The sequence below is a fragment of the Bombina bombina genome, chromosome 6 (assembly GCF_027579735.1).
Source record: "Bombina bombina isolate aBomBom1 chromosome 6, aBomBom1.pri, whole genome shotgun sequence".
Taxonomy (NCBI): domain Eukaryota; kingdom Metazoa; phylum Chordata; class Amphibia; order Anura; family Bombinatoridae; genus Bombina; species Bombina bombina.
The window spans coordinates 602,043,879-602,069,901 of NC_069504.1; the positions used below are offsets into that span (position 1 = coordinate 602,043,879).

At 42.1% G+C, this 26,023-nt stretch overlaps 1 protein-coding gene across 2 annotated transcripts in view; it reads left to right on the plus strand.

Moving 5' to 3' along the window:
• The window catches only part of LINS1 (lines homolog 1), a 135,681-nt gene that overhangs the window by 45,628 nt on the left and 64,030 nt on the right, over positions 1–26,023 (plus strand). For both annotated transcript variants that reach the window (XM_053717601.1, XM_053717602.1), the window contains exon 5: positions 360–501. In XM_053717601.1, the coding sequence (XP_053573576.1) occupies positions 360–501 (142 nt within the window). The remainder of the gene's footprint in view (positions 1–359; positions 502–26,023) is intronic.

Here is a 26,023-nt window from a genome sequence, read left to right on the forward strand (position 1 = left end):
ATATTCCTCCTTAACGTCGGTCGAATGACTGGGGTAGGCGGAGCCTAGGAGGGATCATGTGACCAGCTTTGCTGGGCTCTTTGCCATTTCCTGTTGGGGAAGAGAATATCCCACAAGTAAGGATGACGCCGTGGACCGGACACACCGTTGGAGAAAGTAATTTATCAGGTAAACATAAATTCTGTTTTTTTTAAAAAAACACCCCCAGAAATCAACCAATTTTATAAAAATAAAAAAAATATCCTGATAAATGTATTTTTTAGTTACACACAGACTGCTCAGCTGCCACTGCAATTTTTTTTTTTTAATTTTGTTAATGTGGGTTCTAACACTGATATTCATTATTCCTCATTCCCAAGTTTGAAGTGAATGACCTCTGGCTTCAGTACTGCCTTAAGACGCTGTGTGAATACCCTAAGAGTCCAGCTTTGGTTCCATGTCTGACTTCTCTGCTGCTTGTGTGTAAAGGAATCCTCAGGGATCAGAATCTTCAGCAAGCAGGTGAGAGATGATATATTTTTTTATTAAAGGGACATAATACTCATATGCTAAATCACTTGAAACTGATGCAGTATAACTGTAAAAAGCTGACCGGAAAATAGCACCTGAGCATCTCTATGTAAAAAAGGAAGATATTTTACCTCACAATTTCCTCAGCTCAGCAGAGTAAGTTCTGTGTAAAAACTTATACTCAGCTGTTCCCAGCTGCAGGTAAAAAAAAAAAAAATGAAGAAATTAACAGCATCCAATCAGCATCAGCAGTGCTGAGGTCATGAACTCTTTTACTGTGATCTCATGAGATTTGATTTAACTCTCATGAGATTTCATTGTAAACTTCCATACACTGAATAGGGAAGATGAGAGTGCACGAGGCTCATCCCTTCAGCTGTCCCAGGACAGACAAACTGATATGCTGCTTACAAGTCCTTTACAATGGGATGTGGCTACTGAGGAACTTTTGAGGTAAAATATCTTTCTTTTTTTACATAGAGATGTTCAGGTTTTTTACAGCTATGTTTACAGCTATGCTGCATCACTTTCAAGTGTTTAAACATTTGGCATTATGGCCCTTTAATCGTTAACAATGTTAGGATGTTCCATGCCGTCCCGAAAACCCTGGGCTTTAACAAAGTTACTAAGGCATGGAATGCCCTAACTTCTATGGCCTCCCGCTCCCCCCGTGGTACTTACCACACAGGATCCGACGCTGGGACTTGCCTGGCAACTCAGGCAGTCCCACTGGAGCCAATCGGTGCGTTGGATTACAGTGACAACCAGTCACTAATACAATGTGACAGCCAATGATTGGAACCTCCCTTTGCTCTCTTTCCTCACTGTGATCTGAGGCAAGAGAGGCAGGGAAATCACTGCTACAAAGTGTCCCACAGAGTTACACACATTTGTAATAAAAAAAAAAAAAAACCTTTTTTTTTTTTTTTTTAATTCTTTTTATTAACCTCTTAAGGACATATGACGGAATTTTTCCGTCATAAAACCATTGAGCAAACTGAAAGCTGTGTCCTTAAAGGGTTAAGGAAAATATAGGTACATCGAAAAATAAACCACAATGCAGTACGTAAATCCTTATTTTATTTTTTGTTGTTGAATTTAACAGAATAGCATTTAATTTGTAATAACAAAATTAAGTGGAGATTGCTCTTCAGAGGAGATAGCTGTTTTGTAAAGCTAAGTCCCTGCTTTCAAGTACATCAATAAGAGAAGGAGAGGATTCTACCTCCCACAGTGTAATATTGTCCCAGTCCTTTTACTGTGGGGTTCTTACATATGTATTGTTACAAAAAATAAAGTGAAGTAGGATAAGTTACCCCAGCTAATGAGAAATCGCATCTAGAGCTGAAAGTTAGAAGGGAACACATTTCAAAAAGTTAGTCAAGGAATATTAATTACATTTTTTAAATAATCGTGAGATAACGAGACCTTTCGGGGTAACACCACCAGGGTCAGGAATTCAAAGGGGGAACATCTTTATTACCATTTAAATGACATACGTAGGAGGAAGGAGGGAAGGTGAGCACGAGAGGAGAAGAGAGAGAGAAGAAAAACAACCCTTTTTATTAAGTCTTTTATTAAAAAAAAATGAACTCTTTAAGTGCTGATCAGTGTTATTGCTGTGATAACTCTGATCAGTACAAAAGTACTGTTTATTACTTTTGGGGTGTGATTTTTGTTCTGTTTTTTAATTAAAAGTTGACCCTTTTGTTATTTCTTCTATAAAGGTAAGACGAGTCCACGGATTCATCCTTTACTTGTGGGATATTATCCTCCTGCTAACAGGAAGTGGCAAAGAGCACCACAGCAGAGCTGTCTATATAGCTCCTCCCTTAGCTCCACCCCCAGTCATTCTCTTTGCTTACTCTAAGTACTAGGAAGGGTAAAGTGAAAGAGGTGATAAAATATTAGTTTTTAATTTCTTCAAGCAAAAGTTTGTTATTTTAAATGGTACCGGTGTGTACTATTTACTCTCAGGCAGCAGATGGATGAAGACTGCTGCCTGGAGGATGATGATCTTAGCATTTGTAACTAATTCCATTGCTGTTCCCACAGAGGCTGAGGAGTACAGGAAACTTCAGTGTGAGGAACGTTTTCATGCTATGCAGCAGTGAGGTATGTTCAGTCATATATTTCTGAAGAGACTGTGTATTTCAGAAAGGCTGACATTATACCCAGGAGGGTAAGGGTAAGCAGTAATCCTAGAGCTAATAAGAAGAGCATTACTAAGCTTGCATAAGGGGCCAATTACAAATATGGTTGACACTGACTTGTAAATGTTTGTGGGCAAACGTTTTTATGATCTGGGAGTGCTTTAACGTTTTGTGGGCAATAACGTTTTGGGCAACTTTATTGAAGGCACACATGGCTTAATTTCTGGGTCTCAGAACCCACATGGCTAGTTATAACCGCTCTGGTGCGGTTCTTTGAGGCTGGAGACATCGAGTGAGATGGGCCGGGCCTATTTCTCCAACATTGGTGTGTCCGGTCCACGGCGTCATCCTTACTTGTGGGATATTCTCTTCCCCAACAGGAAATGGCAAAGAGTCCCAGCAAAGCTGGTCACATGATCCCTCCTAGGCTTCGCCCACCCCAGTCATTCTCTTTGCCGTTGCACAGGCAACATCTCCACGGAGATGGTTAAGAGTTTTTTGGTGTTTAAATGTAGTTTTTATTCTTCTATCAAGTGTTTGTTATTTTAAAATAGTGCTGGTATGTACTATTTACTCTGAAACAGAAAAGGATGAAGATTTCTGTTTGTAAGAGGAAGATGATTTTAGCAGACAGTAACTAAAATCGATTGCTGTTTCCACATAGGACTGTTGAGATGAAGTAACTTCAGTTGGGGGAAACAGTTAGCAGAGTTTTCTGCTTAAGGTATGACTAGCCATATTTCTAACAAGACTGTGTAATGCTGGAAGGCTGTCATTTCCCCTCATGGGGACCGGTAAGCCATTTTCTTAGTCAAAAACAAACAGAATAAAGGGCTTATTATGGGCTAAAAAACTGGTAGACATTTTTATGGGCTAAATCGATTGCTTTATTTGTGCATATTATTCAAATTTAGGCTAACAATTGACATTTATAATCTTGGGGAACGTTTATAAAACGGCAGGCACTGTATTGGACACCTTTTTCAGTCAGGGGGCCTTTCTAGTCATAGACTGAGCCTCATTTTCGCGCCACTAATGCGCAGTTGTTTTTTGAGAGCAGGGCATGCAGATGCATGTGTGAGGATCTAAGAATCTCTGAAAAAGCTTTTAGAAGGCATCATTTGGTATCGTATTCCCCTCAGGGCTTGGTTGGGTCTTAGCAAAGACTGTATCTGGGACTGTATAGGGGTTAAATTGAAAAACGGCTCCGGTTCCGTTATTTTAAGGGTTAAAGCTCTGAAATTTGGTGTGCAATACCTTTAAGGCTTTAAGACACTGTGGTGAAAATTTGGTAATTTTTGAACAATTCCTTCATACTTTTTCACATATTCAGAGAAATTTCAGATTCAGGAAAAATTTCTCATCAAGCTGAACCTGATGTTGTGACATTTAAATTTAAATTAGAACATCTCCGCGCACTGCTTAAGGAGGTGTTATCTACTCTGGATGATTGTGACAATTTGGTCATTCCAGAGAAATTATGCAAGATGGACAGGTTCCTAGAGGTTCCGGTGCCCCCCGACGCTTTTCCTATACCCAAGCGGGTGGCGGACATAGTAAATAAAGAGTGGGAAAAGCCCGGCATACCTTTTGTTCCTCCCCCTATATTTAAGAAATTATTTCCTATGGTCGACCCCAGAAAGGACTTATGGCAGACAGTCCCCAAGGTCGAGGGGGCAGTTTCTACTCTAAACAAACGCACTACTATTCCTATCGAAGATAGTTGTGCTTTCAAAGATCCTATGGATAAAAAATTGGAAGGTTTGCTTAAAAAGATTTTTGTACAGCAAGGCTACCTTCTACAACCAATTTCATGCATTGTTCCTGTCACTACGGCAGCGTGGTTCTGGTTCGAGGAACTAGAAAAGTCGCTCAGTAGAGAAACTCCATATGAGGAGGTTATGGACAGAGTTCACGCACTTAAATTGGCTAACTCTTTTATTTTAGCTGCTGCTTTGCAATTAGCAAAATTAGCGGCGAAAAATTCAGGGTTTGCTATTGTGGCGCGCAGAGCGCTTTGGCTAAAGTCTTGGTCAGCGGATGTGTCATCCAAGACAAAATTACTTAACATTCCTTTCAAAGGTAAAACTTTATTTGGACCCGATTTGAAAGAGATTATTTCAGACATCACTGGGGGAAAGGGCCACGCCCTTCCACAGGATAGGTCTTTTAAGGCTAAAAATAAGCCTAATTTTCGTCCTTTTCGCAGAAATGGACCAGCCTCTAATTCTGCATCCTCTAAGCAAGAGGGTAATGCCTCACAACCCAAACCAGCCTGGAAACCAATGCAAGGCTGGAACAAGGGTAAGCAGGCCAAGAAGCCTGCCACTGCTAACAAGACAGCATGAAGGAGTAGCCCCCGATCCGGGACCGGATCTGGTGGGGGGCAGACTCTCTCTCTTTGCTCAGGCTTGGGCAAGAGATGTTCAGGATCCTTGGGCGCTAGAAATAGTTTCTCAAGGTTATCTCCTGGAATTCAAGGAACTACCCCCAAGGGGAAGGTTCCACAAGTCTCACTTATCCTCAAACCAAATAAAGAGACAGGCATTCTTACATTGTGTAGAAGACCTGTTAAAGATGGGAGTGATACACCCAGTTCCAATAAAGGAACAAGGAATGGGATTTTATTCCAATCTGTTCGTAGTTCCCAAAAAAGAGGGAACGTTCAGACCAATTTTGGATTTGAAGATCCTAAACAAATTTTTCAGGGTACCATCGTTCAAAATGGAAACTATTCGAACGATTCTACCCACCATCCAGGAAAGTCAATTTATGACTACTGTGGATCTAAAGGATGCGTACCTACATATCCCTATCCACAAGGAACATCATCAGTTCCTAAGGTTCGCTTTTCTGGACAAACATTACCAGTTTGTGGCTCTTCCATTCGGATTAGCCACTGCTCCAAGGATTTTCACAAAGGTGCTAGGGTCCCTTCTAGCGGTTCTAAGACCAAGGGGCATTGCAGTAGTACCTTACTTGGACGACATTCTAATACAAGCGTCGTCCCTGTCAAAGGCAAAGGCTCATACGGACATCGTTCTAGCCTTTCTCACTTCTCACGGATGGAAGGTGAACAAAGAAAAGAGTTCTCTGTCCCCGTCAACAAGAGTTCCCTTCTTGGGAACAATAATAGATTCCTTAGAAATGAGGATTTTTCTGACAGAGGTCAGAAAATCAAAACTTCTAAGCTCTTGTCAAGTGCTTCATTCTGTTCCTCGTCCTTCCATAGCGCAGTGCATGGCAGTAATAGGATTGATGGTTGCAACAATGGACATAGTTCCTTTTGCACTAATTCATCTAAGACCATTACAACTGTGCATGCTCAAACAGTGGAATGGGGATTATACAGACTTGTCTCCAATGATTCAAGTAGATCAAAAGACCAGAGATTCACTCCGTTGGTGGCTGACCCTGGACCATCTGTCCCAAGGAATGAGCTTCCGCAGGCCAGAGTGGGTCATTGTCACGACCGACGCCAGTCTAGTGGGCTGGGGTGTGGTCTGGGAATCCCTGAAAGCTCAGGGTCTATGGTCTCGGGAAGAGTCTCTTCTCCCGATAAACATTCTGGAACTGAGAGCGATATTCAATGCTCTCAGAGCTTGGCCTCAACTAGCAAAGGCCAAATTCATAAGGTTCCAATCAGACAACATGACGACTGTTGCTTATATCAATCATCAAGGGGGAACAAAGAGTTCCCTGGCGATGAAAGAAGTGACCAAAATAATTCAATGGGCGGAGGATCACTCCTGCCACTTGTCTGCGATCCACATCCCAGGAGTAGAAAATTGGGAAGCGGATTTTCTGAGTCGTCAGACATTTCATCCGGGGGAGTGGGAACTCCATCCGGAGATCTTTGCCCAAATAACTCAATTATGGGGCATTCCAGACATGGATCTGATGGCGTCTCGTCAGAACTTCAAGGTTCCTTGCTACGGGTCCAGATCCAGGGATCCCAAGGCGACTCTAGTAGATGCACTAGTAGCTCCTTGGACTTTCAACCTAGCTTACGTATTCCCACCGTTTCCTCTCATTCCCAGGCTGGTAGCCAGGATCAATCAGGAGAGGGCCTCGGTGATCTTGATAGCTCCTGCGTGGCCACGCAGGACTTGGTATGCAGACCTGGTGAATATGTCATCGGCTCCACCATGGAAGCTACCTTTGAGACAGGACCTTCTTGTTCAAGGTCCATTCGAACACCCAAATCTGGTCTCCCTCCAACTGACGGCTTGGAGATTGAACGCTTGATTCTATCAAAGCGTGGGTTTTCAGATTCGGTGATAGATACTCTGGTTCAGGCCAGAAAACCTGTAACTAGAAAAATTTACCATAAAATATGGAAAAAATATATCTGTTGGTGTGAATCCAAAGGATTCCCATGGAATAAGATAAAAATTCCTAAGATTCTCTCCTTTCTTCAAGAAGGTTTGGAGAAAGGTTTATCTGCAAGTTCTCTAAAGGGACAGATCTCTGCGTTATCTGTCTTACTACACAAAAGACTGGCAGCTGTGCCAGATGTTCAAGCATTTGTTCAGGCTCTGGTTAGGATCAAGCCTGTTTACAGACCTTTGACTCCTCCCTGGAGTCTAAATCTAGTTCTTTCAGTTCTTCAAGGGGTTCCGTTTGAACCCTTACATTCCATAGATATTAAGTTACTATCTTGGAAAGTTTTGTTTTTGGTTGCAATTTCTTCTGCTAGAAGAGTTTCAGAGTTATCTGCTCTGCAGTGTTCTCCTCCTTATCTGGTGTTCCATGCAGATAAGGTGGTTTTGCGTACTAAGCCTGGTTTTCTTCCTAAAGTTGTTTCTAACAAAAATATTAACCAGGAGATAGTTGTACCTTCTTTGTGTCCGAATCCAGTTTCAAAGAAGGAACGTTTGTTACACAATTTGGACGTTGTCCGTGCTCTAAAGTTCTATTTAGAGGCTACTAAAGATTTCAGACAAACATCTTCCTTGTTTGTTGTTTATTCTGGTAAAAGGAGAGGTCAAAAAGCGACTTCTACCTCTCTTTCCTTTTGGCTTAAAAGCATTATCCGATTGGCTTATGAGACTGCCGGACGGCAGCCTCCTGAAAGAATCACAGCTCACTCCACTAGGGCTGTGGCTTCCACATGGGCCTTCAAGAACGAGGCTTCTGTTGATCAGATATGTAAGGCAGCGACTTGGTCTTCACTGCATTGGACACACCAATGTTGGAGAAAACAGAATTTATGCTTACCTGATAAATTACTTTCTCCAACGGTGTGTCCGGTCCACGGCCCGCCCTGGTTTTTTTAATCAGGTCTGATGAATTATTTTCTCTAACTACAGTCACCACGGTATCATATGGTTTCTCCTATATATATTCCTCCTGTCCGTCGGTCGAATGACTGGGGTGGGCGAAGCCTAGGAGGGATCATGTGACCAGCTTTGCTGGGACTCTTTGCCATTTCCTGTTGGGGAAGAGAATATCCCACAAGTAAGGATGACGCCGTGGACCGGACACACCGTTGGAGAAAGTAATTTATCAGGTAAGCATAAATTCTGTTTTTCACGCCTCAGATGCGCAGTTAGTTTCTCGCAGCAAGCTCTAACTCCTGAGGGCCCTGGTGGATGTTTTGGGCCAAATCAAAGCTTTAACCCCACATTTACTATCCCTGAGGGCAGGTAGGGCCACAGCAGGGCTGTGGCAAGGTGCTGACTGTGTTTTTTTCCGGATCTGGGCCTATTTTCAATCCGGTTTGCACATTAAAGGGTTAATTGTTAAAATTCCTTATGGGGCAATCTTAACTACATATATTGTGTCTGCTTACAACATTTTGAAAAATTTGGTGCATGTTTAGGCTGTTTTGCAGAACGTATATGCTTTTTTCTCTTAAAGGTGCAGTACCGTTTTTTTAAGATTGTTATTTTTTTCACTAAATAAAGTGTTTTCATGCTTGTTTGTAGTGATTACTAGCCTGTTCAACATGTCTGACATTGAGGAAAGTCAATGTTCAATATGTTTAGAAGCCATTGTGGAACCTCCACTTAGAATGTGTCCCTCATGCACTGAAAGGTCAATAAATTGTAAAGAACATATTTTAGCTACTAAAAGTATGTCTCAGGATGATTCTCAGTCAGAAGGGAATCAGTTTATGCCATCTAATTCTCCCCAAGTGTCACAACCGTTAACGCCCGCACAAGCGACGGCAAGTACTTCTATTGCGTCTAATTCTTTCACCCTGCAAGATATGGCCGCAGTTATGAATACTACCCTCAGAGGTTGTATCTAAGCTGCCTGGGTTGCAGGGGAATCGCAGTAGGTCTGGTGTGAGAACAAACGCTGAGCCCTCTGACGCTTTATTAGCCATATCCGATGTACCCTAACAATGTTCTGAAGTGAGGGATTTTCTGGCTGAGGGAGAGATTTCTGATTCAGGAAATATGTTCCCTCAGACAGACTAAGATATGACGGCTTTTAAATTTAAACTAGAACACCTTTGCATATTGCTCAGGGAGGTTTTAGTGACTCTGGATGATTGTGACCCTATTGTAGTTCCAGAGAAATTGTGTAAAATGGACAGATTCCTAGAGGTTCCTGCCTACACTGATGTTTTTCCGGTCCCTAAGAGGATTTCGGAAATTGTTACTAAGGAGTGGGATAGACCAGGTATTCCGTTTGCTCCCCCTCCTACTTTTAAGAAAATGTTTCCCATATCAGACGCCGTGCGGGACTCGTGGCAGACGGTCCCTAAGGTGGAGGGAGCTATTTCTACCCTAGCTAAGCATACAACTATACCTATTGAGGACAGTTGTCCTTTCAAATATCCTATGGATAAAAAATTAGAGGGTCTCCTGAAGAAAATATTTGTTCATCAAGGTTCCTGTAACTACTGCAGCGTCCTTTTGGTTCGAGGCTCTTCAGGTTGAGACCCCATTATATGATATTCTGGATATAATTAGAGCTCTCAAGCTAGCTAATTCTTTCATTACAGATGCCGCTTTTCAACTGGCTAAATTAGCAATGAAGAATTCAGGTTTTGCCATTTTAGCGCGTAGAGCGTTATGGCTTAAGTCCTGGTTTGCTGATGTGTCATCAAAGGCTAAGCTTTTAGCCATCCCTTTCAAGGGTAAGACCCTATTCGGGCCTGAACTGAAAGAGATCATTTCAGACATCACTGGAGGGAAAGGCCATGCCCTTCCTCAGGATAAGACGAATAAGATGAGGCTTAAACAAAATAACTTTCGTTCCTTTCGAAACTTCAAAGGTCGTCCCTTTAGCTCTTCCCCTGCCGCAAAGCAAGAGGGGAATTTTGCTCAATCCAAGTCAGTCTGGAGACCTAACCAGACTTGGAACAAGGGTAAACAGGCCAAGAAGCCCGCTGCTGCCACCAAGACAGCATGAAGGGGTAGTCCCCGATCCGGGACCGGATCTAGTAGGGGGCAAACTTTCTCTCTTCGCTCAGGCTTGGGCAAGAGACGTTCAGGACTCCTGGGCTTTAGAAATCGTGACCCAGTGGTATCTTCTAGATTTCAAAGATTCTCCCCCAAGGGGGAGATTCCATCTTTCTCAATTGTCTGTAAACCAGACAAAAAGAGAGGCGTTCTTACGCTGTGTAGAAGACCTATATACCATGGGAATGATCTGCCCAGTTCCGAAAACAGAACAGGGGCAAGGGTAAAAAAGAGGGAACCTTCAGACCAATTTTGGATCTCAAGATCCTAAACAAATTCCTCAGAGTCCCATCCTTCAAGATGGAGACCATTCGGACTATTTTGCCGATGATCCAGGAGGGTCAATATATGACCACCGTGGATTTAAAGGATGCGTATCTACACATTCCTATCCACAAAGATCATCGCCAGTTCCTCAGGTTTGCCTTTCTGGACAAGCATTACCAGTTTGTGGCTCTTCCCTTCGGGTTGGCCACGGCTCCCAGAATTTTCACAAAGGTGCTAGGGTCCCTTCTGGCGGTTCTAAGGCCGCGGGGCATAAGCTGTGGCGCCTTATCTGGACGTTATCTTAATCCAGGCGTCGACTTACCAACTAGCCAAGTCTCACACGGACATCGTGTTGGCTTTTTTAAGATCTCACGGGTGGAAGGTGAACGTAAAAAAGAGCTCACTTATCCCTCTCACAAGAGTTCCATTCCTGGGAACTCTGATAGATTCGGTGGACATGAAAATTTTTCTGACGTAGGTCAGAAAATCTACATTTTTATCCATCTTCCGAGCTCTTCATTCCATTCCTCGGCCGTCAGTGGCTCAGTGTATGGAGGTTATCGGCTTAATGGTAGCGGCAATGGACATAGTTCTGTTTGCTCGCTTGCATCTTAGACCACTGCAACTTTGCATGCTCAGACAGTGGAATGGGGATTATGCTGAGTGGGAACTCCATCCGGAGGTGTTTGCACAATTGATTCAGCAATGGGGCACACCAGAATTGGATCTGATGGCGTCTCGTCAGAACGCCAAACTTCTTCGTTACGGGTCCAGGTCAAGGGACCCTCAGGTAGTACTGATAGATGCTCTAGCAGTACCCTGGTCGTTCAACCTGGCTTATGTGTTTCCACCATTTCCTCTCCTTCCTCGTTTGATTGCCAGAATCAAACTGGAGAGAGCTTCTGTGTTTTTGGTAGCACCTGCGTAGCCACGCAGGACTTGGTATGCAGACCTGGTGGACATGTCATCTCTTCCACCATGGACTCTGCCACTGAGACAGGACCTTCTGATTCAAGGACCGTTCCAGCATCCAAATCACCAGGAAAATTTATCATAAGATATGGCGTAAATATCTTTATTGGTGCGAATCCAAAGGCTACTCATGGAGTAAGATCAGCATTCCTAGGATTTTGTCCTTTCTCCAAGAAGGATTGGAGAAGGGGCTATCAGCTACTTCCTTAAAGGGACAGATATCTGCTTTATCAATTCTACTGCACAAACGTCTGGCAGATTTTCCAGACGTTCAGTCAGGCTTTAGTTAGAATCAAGCCTGTGTTTAAACCTGTTGCTCCGCCATGGAGTTTGAATTTAGTTCTTCAAGGGGTTCCGTTTGAACCTATGCATTCCATAGATATTAAGCTTCTATCTTGGAAAGTTCTGTTTTTAGTTGCTATCTCTTCAGCTCGAAGAGTTTCTGAACTATCTGCATTACAATGCGACTCGCCTTATCTTGTTTTCCATGCTGATAAGGTGGTTTTTGCGTACCAAACCTGGATTCCTTCCTAAGGTTGTTACTAATAAGAATATTAATCAGGAAATTGTTGTTCCTTCTCTGTGCCCTAATTCTTCCTCTAAGAAGGAGCATCTATTGCACAACCTGGATGTGGTTCGTGCTTTAAAGTTTTACTTGCAAGCAACCAAAGATTTCCGTCAAACATCTTCTTTGTTTGTTGTCTATTCTGGAAAATGTAGAGGTCAAAAAGCTACGGCTACCTGGCCTTTTGGCTGAAAAGCATCATCCGTTTGGCATACGAGACTGCTGGACAGCAGCCTCCTGAAAGAATCACAGCTCACTCTACTTGAGCGGTGGCTTCCACATGGGCTTTTAAAAATGATGCTTCTGTTGAACAGATTTGTAAGGCTGGTCTTCGCTTCATACCGTTTCCAAATTTTACAAATTTGATACCTTTTGCTTCTTCGGAGGCTATTTTTGGGAGAAAAGTTCTTCAAGCAGTGGTGCCTTCTGTTTAGCCATCTGTCTTGTCTGTCCCGTTCATCCGTGTCCTGTAGCTTTGGTATTGTATCCCACAAGTAAAGGATGAATCCGTGGACTCGTCTTACCTTTTATAGAAGAAAAGTAAATTTATGCTTACCTGATAAATTGATTTCTTCTATGGTAAGACGAGTCCACGGCCCGCCCTGTCATTTTAAGACAGATTATATTTTTTTTATTTAAACTTCAGTCACCTCTGCACCTTGTAGTTTCTCCTTTTTCTTCCTGTACCTTCGATCGAATGACTGGGGGGTGGAGCTAAGGGAGGAACTATATAGACAGCTCTGCTGTGGTGCTCTTTGCCACTTCTTGTTAGCAGTAGGATAATATCCCACAAGTAAAGGATGAATCCGTGGACTTGCCTTACCATAAAAGAAATCAATTTATCAGGTAAGCATACATTTACTTTTTTTAATGATTTTTAAGTTTTTAACTCTTACCTATGGTTTGTCTGATTAATCTGATCTGTTTAAAAAAAAATAAAAAAAATATAAATATATATATAACATTAACCCTTTCAGTGCTTTTTAGATCTGATTGCAGCTTTCTATACTGTTAACAGTACTGTTTTAATTTTGTGGGTGGTGTGTAGGGTTTATTTTGTTGGGTGGAAGTGGGAATTGGTGGGTTTTGGGAGTTAGAGTTAGGTAGAAATAAAAAAGATTTGCCTTTTGCATCATGGCATGTTAATATTCAGCAGAAGAGGCTTACGCTTTTCTCACGCGTGAGTCAGACAATGACACCTTTGCTGTATCTGATAGTGACACTCTAACAGCATGTACTATAGAGCCCCTAAGTGAGGCTTCTAGTGACGGTGCTCCTAGCCTACCACCATATTAAAGTAAGCGTTCAGCATGTCCAACAATCTTGGCCTAAAATTGGGTATTATCAAACTGAACCGCTGCTGAAATACCCACCATTTAGGGCAACTCCTGGCATCACAACCATCATTTCAGTTTGTGAGCCTATAAAGGGCCATATTACCTTTGGAGCACAATAATTGCGCTCCACTCGTAATACCAGCGCTGGTATTTGAAATGGCCCGCAGTGCGAACGCAAACTAGCATTCGCATTGCATGGAAGCTTTGCGCTCAATAGAGCACGCTTCCATAGGCTCTAATGGGAGCCTCATTCTCATACTGTGAGACACGACATGAGAAACTAGCACAACGAAGGGGGTAAGTCGTGCAGCGATGGGCAGGAGATCTTAAATATATATGAATATATACATATATATTTATGTGTTTATATGTGTATATACATATATTAACACAAATATATGTATATAAGCATATACATATATATTTGCAGGGTACACTCAGTTTACTTTAACCCCTAAAAACTGCTTTGTGCAGGGTTTTTTTTTAATTAAAAAAATACAACTTTTAATGTAAAAACAAAATTTAAATAAAAAACTTAAATATTCTTTTATTTGGGGCACTTTTGGAAAATTAACCAGAGATTTGATCTCCGGTAAATTTTCTGAGCACTAATTGCTACCTCAAGCTCGCGGTAGCAAAAACCAGCAACTTGTAATGGCTGGTTATTTATCACACCCTGTAAACGGGCGAATTTGCCTGTTTATGGGTGTGCAATAAATTAGCGCTCCACTTATAATCTTGCCCAAATTATTTAAACCTGTTTCTAACTGACAACTTTGAGAATATAGTTAGTCAAACAAATTTATATGCCAGCCAGTATCTGTCGGCAAACAAAATCTCAAATAAATAAATAAAAAATACACCTGGCACCCCTCTGATCTAACAGAAATCAAAATGTTTTGCTTACCTTGGTAATAAGTATAGTGAAAAAAACAGCATATGTTCCTACTGCTACCAGCACCCCATCCTGGCTACCTCCACTTTTTCCAGCGATTATGAAGCACCCCATCCTGGCTACCCCCACTTTTTCCAGCGATTATGAAGAGGAATAGATATGAACAACTGCTTTGTTTTCTGCATTTAAATGCTAATGCCTTGTCCCCCCCCCCCTAGAAATGACCCCTTGCATGACAGACTATACAAGATACGGCCCCTGATAAAACACCTGTCTGAAAAGTTTTCATAAAATTACACCCCTGACTAGAGCATCTGTGTAGATGAATCCCTGATGACATTTATGGGAAGACTGCTTTTTAAGCAATATTCTATCTAAGCGTTCATGCTATGGAATAAAAGGTTATAAATTGTGCGAATCTTCATGAAGGTAAAGATAGCCATCTTGATCCACCGTGTTACCCAGATTCTATGGACACAAATGACACGATTGTGTGGGATCTCCTCCTACTCTTGCTGAACAAAGGCCACCATTTATGGGTTGACAATTACCATAGCAGCACAGATTTGTTTTATTTTGAAACTCCAGACTGTGGCACAGTGAGCAAAATTTTCAGAGGTTTACCCCAGAAGCTGACATACAGCAAACATGTTGGCGCACAACATCAGTTTTACACCGTGATGAAGTGCTGGCCCTTCGTACACTGATAAAAATGACATATACATGCTGTCTACAATGCATGATGAAAGTACAGTGCTAGTGTCTGTCAGGGGAAAGGATGCACAAATCCAAAAACCAAAGTGGATTGTTGAGTACAGCAACTATATGGGGGGAGAAGATTTAGCTCCATATCTGGTTCACTGCAATACCAAAAACCTGGTACAAAACAATAGCCATATACTTACACAGAAAGCTATCTATAATAAATCTGTTAGCACAGGAAAGCCATACACTTTCCTATAATCTACACTAAAGCTTTTATCAGATTTGTTTAATCAGACCCCCCTCCCACATTTGAATCAGAGAATGTAGCAAGCACTTTCCTTGAAGGACCCCCCTACAGCCTGCAAAATGTTGTTGTCCCCAAAAACAAACAAAAAAAAGCAGTCTGTTACAAAAAGATTTTGGAGGGACTCTAGCTACTATTGCTCTTCCTGCCCATCTCTACCTGGCCTATGTATTATAGAGGTAAACTATTGATTACAATGACTCTCTGTTTTCTTGATTTATTGTTGGCTATTCTGTATTCCTAACCTCATCTTGTCCTGCCTGTACTGACTTATTGGCTTGTTATACTGACTCCTCTGACTTCTGGATCCGCTGACCTTGGCCTCTTCCTGTTTACGTTAAGCTCAGTCACTCTAAGGTCATGATAAAGTGAATACACAAAACAACTCAAATACCCCATTTATAATACCCTGGGTTATCTACTTTTGAAAATGGTATGCCATATTTTGGGAAATTTTCTTTCCTAGGCTGCTATACTGTTTCAAAGGCGAAATAGACCCAGGAAATCAATGTGCCAAATTTTTATGTATGAAGACACTGTAAATTCCCTAAACCCCATAAAACCTGTACATGGGGGGTATTCGTGTACTTATGAAACTTCGCTAAACACAAATATGGGTATTTTTATAGCAGTAATATATATAAGCTGTTATAAACGGTGAAAGTGCAGTGTTTGTGTGAAAAACTCAAAAAATCATGGCCACTAAAATTGGCCAGGTTTTGTTACTACCTGTGGCTACAAAAAAAGACTGGACATACCTCTTTTGGAATACCCTGGGTTGTTATTATTATTCTTTATTTATAAAGCGCCAACATATTCTGCAGCGCTGTCCATGGGTACAAAGATTAAAAGTGGATTAGAAGGAGCTCAGCTCAGTCTTGGACATGTTGATTTTTAGATGGTGAGAGGCCATCCAGGAAGAAATCTAGGAAGAAATGCCAGATAAGCAGTCGCTGATGTGAGAAAGTGCAGAAAGAGAGAGTGCAGGGGTGGATAGGTAGATCTGGGTGTCATCAGCATAGAGGTGATAGTTGAAACCATAGCTATTGATAAGTTTAGCCAGTGAAGAAGTATAAATAGAGAAGAGTAGAGGACCCAGAACAGAGCCTTGAGGTACTCCAACAGAGAGAGGCAATGGAGAGATGGAGTCGCCAGTAAAGGAGAGATAAAAGTGGATCCAGGAGAGGGCACAGAGCCCAAGAGTGCTGAGAGTCCGTCCGTATAAGGAGGGGATGGTCAACGGTGTCAGTCAGCAGAAGGGTCAAGTAAAATATGTATAGAGTAGTCTACTTTTGGGTTGTCTACTTTTGCAAATGGCATGCTTCATGGGGGTAATTTTCATTCCTGGGCTGCAATAATTTCTCAGAGGCAACATAGGCCCAGAAAATAAATGTGTAAAATTTCCGTGTATAAAGCTCCATAAAACCTGTACATATGGGGCATTGTTGTACTCATGTTGTTCAAATATGGGTGTTTTATTGCTGTAAGAATTAAAAAGTTTTTGTTTGGGGAAAAAATAAAACTTCTTGCTTTCTTTAAAACCTCTTTTTTTCATATATAAATATTTGATGTAAAAAGAAAGCCCTATTTGTCCTCTAAAAAACTATATATAATAAGTGTTGGTGCACTTAATGTGAAAGAGTTAAATTATAGTTGAGCAAACATAGCTCAAATACTAGGTTTTGCTTGCGTTAAGAACTTGGACAATTACCTTGGTCCTTACGGGGTTAAACGGTTATTTGTTTTCATAAACTGCACTGGTTTTCTCATTATCAGTGTAACAATCTAATAATTTATTTTTTCCTAAGAGACCCATTAGACCTCTGCAGCAATATGTCAAATTTTGATGTAAACTCTTGAGTGTGGCCTCTACTCAATTTATTTTAAGGCTGATATGGGGCTTATTGTGAGCCTTTATCAGTCATATACCACATCTCTTTAGTTTTAATATGATTTTTGTAGGATATTAAAAGGACAGTAAAGTAAAAATTAAACTTTCATGATTCACAACTTTCCAATTTACTTTTATCATCAAATTTGCTTTGTTCTCTTGGTATTCTTATTTGAAAGCTAAAGCTTGGTAGGCTCATATGCTAATGTTTAAGCCATTGAAAGCCATCTCTGCATTTTGACAGTTTTCACAGCTAGACAGCGCTAGTTCATGTGTATCATAAAACAGAATTTATGTTTACCTGATAAATTTCTTTCTCCTACTGTGTGTCCGGTCCACGGCTTCATCCTTACTTGTGGGATATTCTCATTCCCTACAGGAAATGGCAAAGAGAGCACACAGCAAAAGCTGTCCATATAGCCCCCCCTCTGGCTCCGCCCCCCAGTCATTCGACCGACGGTTAGGAGAAAAAGGAGAAACTATAAGGTGCCGTGGTGACTGTAGTGTACAAAAAATAAAATTTTTAAACCTGACTAAAAGCCAGGGCGGGCCGTGGACCGGACACACCGTAGGAGAAAGAAATTTATCAGGTAAACATAAATTCTGTTTTCTCCTACATTGGTGTGTCCGGTCCACGGCTTCATCCTTACTTGTGGGAACCAATACCAAAGCTTTAGGACACGGATGAAGGGAGGGAACAAGTCAGGTAACCTAAACGGAAGGCACCACAGCTTGCAAAACCTTTCTTCCAAAAACAGCCTCCGAAGAAGCATAAGTATCGAATTTGTAAAATTTGGCAAAAGTATGCAGAGAAGACCAAGTCGCTGCCTTACAGATCTGTTCAACAGAAGCCTCATTCTTGAAGGCCCATGTGGAAGCCACAGCTCTAGTAGAGAGAGCTGTAATTTGTTCAGGAGGCTGCCGTCCGGCAGTCTCATAAGCCAATCGGATGATGCTTTGCAGCCAAAATGAAAGAAGTAGCAGTAGCTTTCTGCCCTCTCCTCTTACCAGAATAGACGACAAACAAGGATGATGTCTGTCTGAAATCCTTTGTTGCTTCTAAATAGAATTTTAAAGCACGAACCACATCTAGGTTATGTAACAAACGTTCCTTCTTCGAAACTGGATTCGGACACAGAGAAGGAACAACTATTTCCTGGTTAATATTCCTGTTGGAAACCACTTTTGGAAGAAAACCAGGCTTGGTACGTAAAACTACCTTATCTGTATGGAATATCAGATAGGGTGAAGTACACTGTAAAGCAGACAATTCAGAAACTCTTCTAGCAGAAGAAATAGCCACCAAAAACAGAATTTTCCAAGATAGTAACTTAATATCTATGGAATGTAAAGGTTCAAACGGAACCCCTTGAAGAACTGAAAGAACTAAATTTAGACTCCATGGAGGAGTTATAAGTCTGTAGATAGGCTTGATTCTGACTAACGCCTGTACAAATGCCTGTACATCTGGCACGTTTGTGCAACAAAACAGACAGAGCAGATATCTGTCCTTTAAGAGAACTAGCTGACAAACCTTTATCCAAACCCTCTTGGAGAAAGGAAAGTATCCTAGGAATTTTAATTTTACTCCAAGAGTATCCCTTGGATTCGCACCAACAGATATATTTTTGCCATATCTTATGGTAAATTTTTCTAGTCACAGGTTTTCTGGCTTGAACCAGAGTATCTATAACCGAATCTGAAAACCCACGCTTAGATAAAATCAAGTGTTCAATTTCCAAGCAGTCAGTTGCAGAGAAACTAGATTTGGGTGTTCGAATGGACCTTGTATTAGAAGATCCTGCCTCAAAGGTAGCTTCCATTGTGGAGCCGATGACATATTCACTAGGTCTGCATACCAAGTCCTGCGTGGCCATGCAGGAGCTATTAGAATCACCGAGGCCTTCTCCTGTTTGATCCTGGCTACAAGCCTGGGAAGGAGAGGGAACGGTGGAAAAACATAAGCTTGATTGAACGACCAAGGCGCTACCAATGCATCCACTAGTGTCGCCTTGGGATCCCTGGATCTGGACCCGTAGCGAGGAACCTTGGAGTTCTGACGAGACGCCATCAGATCCATATCTGGAATGCCCCATAGTTGAGTTAACTGGGCAAAGACCTCCGGATGAAGTTCCCACTCCCCCGGATGGAAAGTCTGACGACTCAAATAATCCGCCTCCCAGTTGTCTACTCCTGGGATGTGAATTGCAGATAGATGGCAGGAGTGATCCTCCGCCCATTTGAAGATCTTGGATACCTCTCTCATCGCCAAGGAACTCTTTGTTCCCCCCTGATGATTGATGTACGCTACAGTCGTCATGTTGTCCGACTGAAATCTTATGAATCTGGCCTTCGCTAGTTGAGGCCAAGCCAGGAGCGCATTGAATATCGCTCTCAGTTCCAAAATGTTTATCGGAAGAAGAGACTCTTCCCGAGACCATAGACCCTGAGCTTTCAGGGAGTCCCAGACCGCGCCCCAGCCTAAGAGACTGGCGTCGGTCGTGACAATGACCCACTCTGGTCTGCGGAAACTCATTCCCTGAGACAGGTGATCCTGAGTCAACCACCAGAGGAGTGAGTCTCTGGTTACCTGGTCTACTTGAATCTGAGGAGACAAGTCTGCATAATCCCCATTCCACTGTTTGAGCATGCACAGTTGCAATGGTCTTAAATGAATTCGAGCAAAAGGAACCACGTCCATTGCTGCAACCATTAGTCCTATTACCTCCATGCACTGAGCTATGGAAGGCTGAGGAATAGATTGAAGAACTCGACAAGCGTTTAGAAGCTTTAACTTTCTGACCTCTGTCAGAAAAATCTTCATTTCCACAGAATCTTTTATTGTTCCCGGAAAAGGAACCCTTGTGGACGGAGACAGGGAACTCTTTTCTATGTTCACCTTCCACTCGTGAGACCTGAGAAAGGCTAAAACAATGTCTGTATGAGCCCTTGCTTTGGAAAGGGACGACGCTTGGATTAGAATGTCGTCTAGATAAGGTGCTACAGCAATGCCCCTCGGCCTTAGGACCGCTAGAAGGGACCCTAGCACCTTTGTGAAAATTCTGGGAGCAGTGGCTAAACCGAATGGAAGAGCCACGAACTGGTAATGTTTGTCCAAAAGGCGAACCTCAGGAACTGATGATGATCTTTGTGGATAGGAATATGCAGGTACGCATCCTTTAAGTCCACGGTAATCATATATTGACCCTCCTGGATCGTTGGTAAAATCGTCCGAATGGTTTCCATTTTGAATGATGGAAAGTTCCTTCTTTTTTGGGAACTACAAACAGGTTTGAGTAAAAACCCAGACCTTGTTCCTCTCTGTTGGAACTGGGTGTATCACTCCCATCTTTAATAGGTCTCCTATGCAATGTAAGAATGCCTGTCTCTTTATCTGGTCTGAAGATAAGCGAGACATGTGGAACCGTCCCCTTGGAGGAAGTTCCTTGAACTCTAGAAGATACCCCTGAGAGACTATTTCTAGTGCCCAGGGATCCGGAACATCTCTTGCCCAAGCCTGAGCAAAGAGAGAAAGTCTGCCCCCTACTAGATCCGGTCCCGGATCGGGGGCTACCCCTTCATGCTGTCTTGGTAGCAGCAGCAGGCTTCTTGGCCTGTTTACCCTTGTTCCAGCCTTGCAATGGTTTCCATGCTGGTTTAGGCTGGAAAGCGTTACCCTCTTGCCTAGAGGCTGCAGAGTTAGGAGCTGGTCCGTTCCTGAAATCTCTCACGTGAAGCTGCATGCACTGCCTATAGAAGTAACTGCGCAACTGAGGCGCAAAATGAGGCCTCCTCCCTCTGCATACCAGAGTGAAGGGGCCTTTCTGACTAGACTAGGCGTCTAAACAACTGCCAGGCGCAATAAACGTTCCCAAAAGTGTTTTAAAGTTTGCAAATCACTCCAAATGTCATATACATATGATAAAAATAAATCGATTTAGCCCAGAAAAGTGTCAACCAGCATAGAGCCCAATTTATAAGCCTTAATTCTGTTACTGAGTCTAAGAAAATGGCTTACCGATCCCATACGGGAAAACTGACAGTCTTCTAGCATTACTAGGTCTTGTTAGAAAAGAGACTGGTCATACCTGAAGCAGATAAGTCTGCAAACTGTTCCCCCCAACTGAAGTTCTCTGGTTTCAACAGTCCTGCGTGGGAACAGCAATGGATTTTAGTTACTGGTGCTAAAATCATACTCCTCTTTTAACAGAAATCTTCATCACTTTCTGTTGTAGAGTAAATAGTACAAACCGGCACTATTTTAAAATAACAAACTCTTGATAGAAGAAATAAAACTACAACTAACACCACATACTCTTTACCATCCCCGTGGAGATGCTACTTGTTCAGAGCGGCAAAGAGAATCACTGGGGGGCGAAGCCAGAGGGGGGTGCTGTATGGACAGCTTTTGCTGTGTGCTCTCTTTGCCATTTCCTGTAGGGAATGAGAATATCCCACAAGTAAGGATGAAGCCGTGGACCGGACACACCAATGTAGGAGAAATAATATTATGCTCATGCCAGTGAAGTTACTTAGGAGTCAGCTATGATTGGCTAAAATGCAAGTCTGTCAAAAGAACAAATAAGGGGGCAGTCTGTAGAGGCTTAGATACAAGGTAATTACAGAAAAAAAGTATATTATTATAATGTGCTGGTTATGTAAACCTGGGGAATGGGTAAGAAAGGGATCATCTATCTTTTTAAACAATAAAAAAATCATATTACAAGTTGTGAGTTATGTGTTGTGCAAGCTAAAAAGTTAGCACAACTAGAGACCTGAACTAAAGTGTTATGATTGATAAAAGCAATGATCTCTCTCTCTCTCTCTCTCTCTCTCTCTCTCGATAGATAGATCGATCTCTCCCTCTCTATTTATTTTTATATATATGATACAGAGGGTTAACAGCGCTTACAAATCTTCCTAAATATATAGATAGATATGAGTCTCTGGTGAGAAAAAATAAATATATATATATATATATATATATATATATATATATATATATATTCCTTAATTATAATGTAGAGATGTGAATCCAAGTGTAATGGGAGTGAATTAGATACCCTTACCAAAAATTACCCCAATCATATAAGGTAAGTTTGCCGCATTGGAGGGTATATCTGGTGATGAGTAGATCCTGGATGATGTATTTTGTGTTTTCGTCTGCCTCTTGGAGTAGAAGGAAGTGTAGATCCTTCTGTACTGGTCTCCCCTGGAAACTTCCTATGCTTGTTGCCTCTTGGAGCTGTGCTCTGTTGTCCTTGGTATGAACTTGTTTAACCTCAAACATGTAAGGTATGTTGGAAGCATGGAGGGGATGTAATCCCTATCTGTGGTAAAGATGTTTCCAGCTGGTATGCAGAAACTTTTAGCATACCAAGTTCATACCAAGACAACAGAGCACAAATATATCACCAGATATACCCTCCAATGCGGCAAACTTACCTCATATGATTGGGGTAATTTTTGGTAAGGGTATCTAATTCACTCCTATTACACTTGGATTCACATCTCTACATTATAATTAAGGACTATATATATATATATTTCTCTTGTTAAGTGTGTTCAGTCCACGGGTCATCCATTACTTATGGGATATATTCTCCTCCCCAACAGGAAGTTGCAAGAGGATCACCCAAGCAGAGCTGCTATATAGCTCCTCCCCTCACATGTCATATCCAGTCATTCTCTTGCAACCCTCAACAAAGAAGGAGGTCGCAGGAGGAGTTGGAGTTTTTACTTATTATTCTTCAATCAAAAGTTTGTTATTTTAAATGGCACCGGAGTGTGCTGTTTTTTCTATCTCAGGCAGTATTTGGAAGAAGAAACTGCCTGCGTTTTCTATGATCTTAGCAGGCGTAACTAAGATCCACTGGCTGTTCTCGACATTCTGAGGAGTGGGGTAACTTCAGAACATGGGAATAGCATGCGGGGTCCACCGCAAATGAGGTATGTGCAGTAAAATATTTTCTGGGAATGGAATTGACTAAGAAAATACTGCTGTTACCCGTATGATGTAAGTACAGCCTTAAATGCAGTAGTAGTGACTGGTATCAGGCTGATAAATGTATGCACAGTAGAGTTATTTTCTAGGGACTAGAATTTGACTGTGAAAATACTGTTAATACTGAAATAATGCTTAAGCCTTATCTTCAGTGGTAGTGACTGGTTGCAGGCTTAGTAATAACTTTGCATGAAATTTAAAGTTTATTTTCAAAACGTTTACTGGCATGTTATTCGTTTTGTGAGGTACTTTGGTGATAAATCCTTTGGGCATGAATTTTTTTTCCACATGGCTAACGTATATTTCTGCATAGAAACCGTTATATCAGGTCTCCCACTGTTGTTAATGAGCGGGAGGGGCCTCTTTTTAGCGCCTTGTTGCGCAGTTAAAATTCTAGCACAATCTTCCTGCTTCTTCCTCCTTGATCCAGGACGTCTCTAGAGAGCTCAGGGGTCTTCAAAATTCGTTTTTTGAGGGAGGTAATCAGTCACAGCAGACCTGTGACAGTGTGTTAGACTGTGATAAAAACGTTTTATATTAATTTGATATCCGTTTTTTTGGGTACTGAGGGGTTAATCATCCGGTTGCTAATGGGTGCAATCCTCTGCTAATTAATACATTTAAAGAATTATTGACTATAACTGAATTATTCTTTAGTTACTCAACTGTGTTTTTTAAAAGCACTGCAGCGTTTTTTATATTGCTTGCAAACTTATTGAAAGTATTTTCCAAGCTTGCTAGCTTCATTGCTAGTCTGTTTAAACATGTCTGATACAGAGGAATCTGCTTGTTCATTATGTTTAAAAGCCGTTGTGGAGCCCAATAGAAATATGTGTACCAATTGTATTGATGTTACTTTGAAAAATCAATCTGTACCGCTTAAAAAATTATCACCAGACAACGAGGGGGCAGTTATGCCGTCTAACTCTCCTCACGTGTCAGTACCTTCGTCTCCTGCTCGGGAGGTGCGTGAGATTGAGGCGCCAAGTACATCAAGGCCCTTACAAATCACTTTACATGATATGGCTAATGTTATGAAAGAAGTATTATACAATATGCCAGAGTTAAGAGGCAGGCGCGACAGTTCTGGGTTAAGGACAGAGCGCGCCGATGACACAAGAGCCATGTCTGATACTGCGTCACAATTTGCAGAACATGAGGACGGAGAGCTTCATTCTGTGGGTGACGGTTCTGATTCGGGGAGACCGGATTCAGAAATTTTAAATTTAAGCTTGAGAACCTCCGCGTGTTGCTAGGGGAGGTGTTGGCGGCTCTGAATGATTGTGACACGGTGGCAATCCCAGAGAAATTATGTAAGCTTGATAAATACTACGCGGTGCCGGTGTGTACTGACGTTTTTCCTATACCAAAGAGGCTTACAGAGATTATTAGTAAGGAGTGGGATAGACCCGGTGTGCCTTTTTCCCCTCCTCCGATATTTAGAAAAATGTTCCCTATAGACGCCACCACACGAGACTTATGGCAGACGGTCCCTAAGGTGGAGGGAGCAGTTTCTACTTTAGCCAAGCGTACCACTATCCCGGTGGAGGATAGCTGTGCTTTCTCAGATCCAATGGATAAAAAATTAGAGGGTTATCTTAAGAAAATGTTTATTCAACAAGGTTTTATATTACAGCCTCTTGCATGCATTGCGCCTGTCACTGCTGCAGCGGCATTCTGGTTTGAGTCTCTGGAAGAGGCGATTCGCACAGCACCATTGGATAAGTCTCTGAGCAAGATTAGAACCCTTAAGCTGGCTAATGCGTTTGTTTCGGATGCCGTAGTGCATTTAACCAAACTTACGGCTAAAAATTCTGGATTCGCCATACAGGCGCGCAGAGCGCTTTGGCTTAAATCCTGGTCAGCAGATGTAACTTCTAAGTCTAAATTACTAAACATTCCTTTCAAAGGGCAGACCTTATTCGGGCCCGGTTTGAAGGAAATTATTGCTGACATTACTGGAGGTAAGGGCCACACCCTTCCTCAGGACAGGGCCAAATCGAAGGCCAAACAGTCTAATTTTCGTGCCTTTCGTAATTTCAAGGCAGGAGCAGCATCAACTTCCTCTGCTCCAAAACAGGAAGGAACTGCTGCTCGTTACAGACAGGGTTGGAAAGGCAACCAGTCATGGAACAAGGGCAAGCAGGCCAGAAAGCCTACTTCCGCCCCTAAGACAGCATGAAGTCAGGGCCCCCTTTCCGGAGACGGATCTAGTGGGGGGCAGACTCTCTCTCTTCGCCCAGGCTTGGGCAAGAGATGTACAGGATCCCTGGACGCTGGAGATTATATCTCAGGGATATCTTCTGGATTTCAAGACTTCTCCTCCACAAGGGAGGTTTCCTCTGTCAAGGTTATCAACAAACCTAGTAAAGAAAGAGGCATTTCTACAATGTGTAGAAGACCTCTTAGTGATGGGAGTGATCCACCCAGTTCTGCGGACGGAACAGGGGCAAGGGTTTTATTCAAATCTGTTTGTGGTTCCCAAGAAAGAGGGAACCTTCAGACCAATCTTAGATTTAAAAATCTTAAACAAATTCCTAAGGGTTCCATCGTTCAAGATGGAAACCATTCGGTCCATCCTACCCATGATCCAAGAGGGTCAATATATGACCACAGTGGATTTAAAGGATGCCTACCTTCACATACCGATTCACAAAGATCATTATCGGTACCTAAGGTTTGCCTTTCTAGACAGGCATTACCAGTTTGTAGCGCTTCCCTTCGGGTTGGCTACGGCCCCGAGAATTTTTACAAAGGTTCTAGGCTCTCTTCTGGCGGTACTAAGACCACGAGGCATAGCGGTGGCCCCGTACCTAGACGACATTCTGATACAAGCGTCAAGTTTTCAAAATGCAAAGTCTCATACAGAGATAGTTCTAGCATTTCTGAGGTCGCATGGGTGGAAAGTGAACGTGGAAAAGAGTTCTCTGTTACCACTCACAAGGGTCCCTTTTCTAGGGACTCTTATAGATTCTGTAGAGATGAAGATTTACCTGACTGAG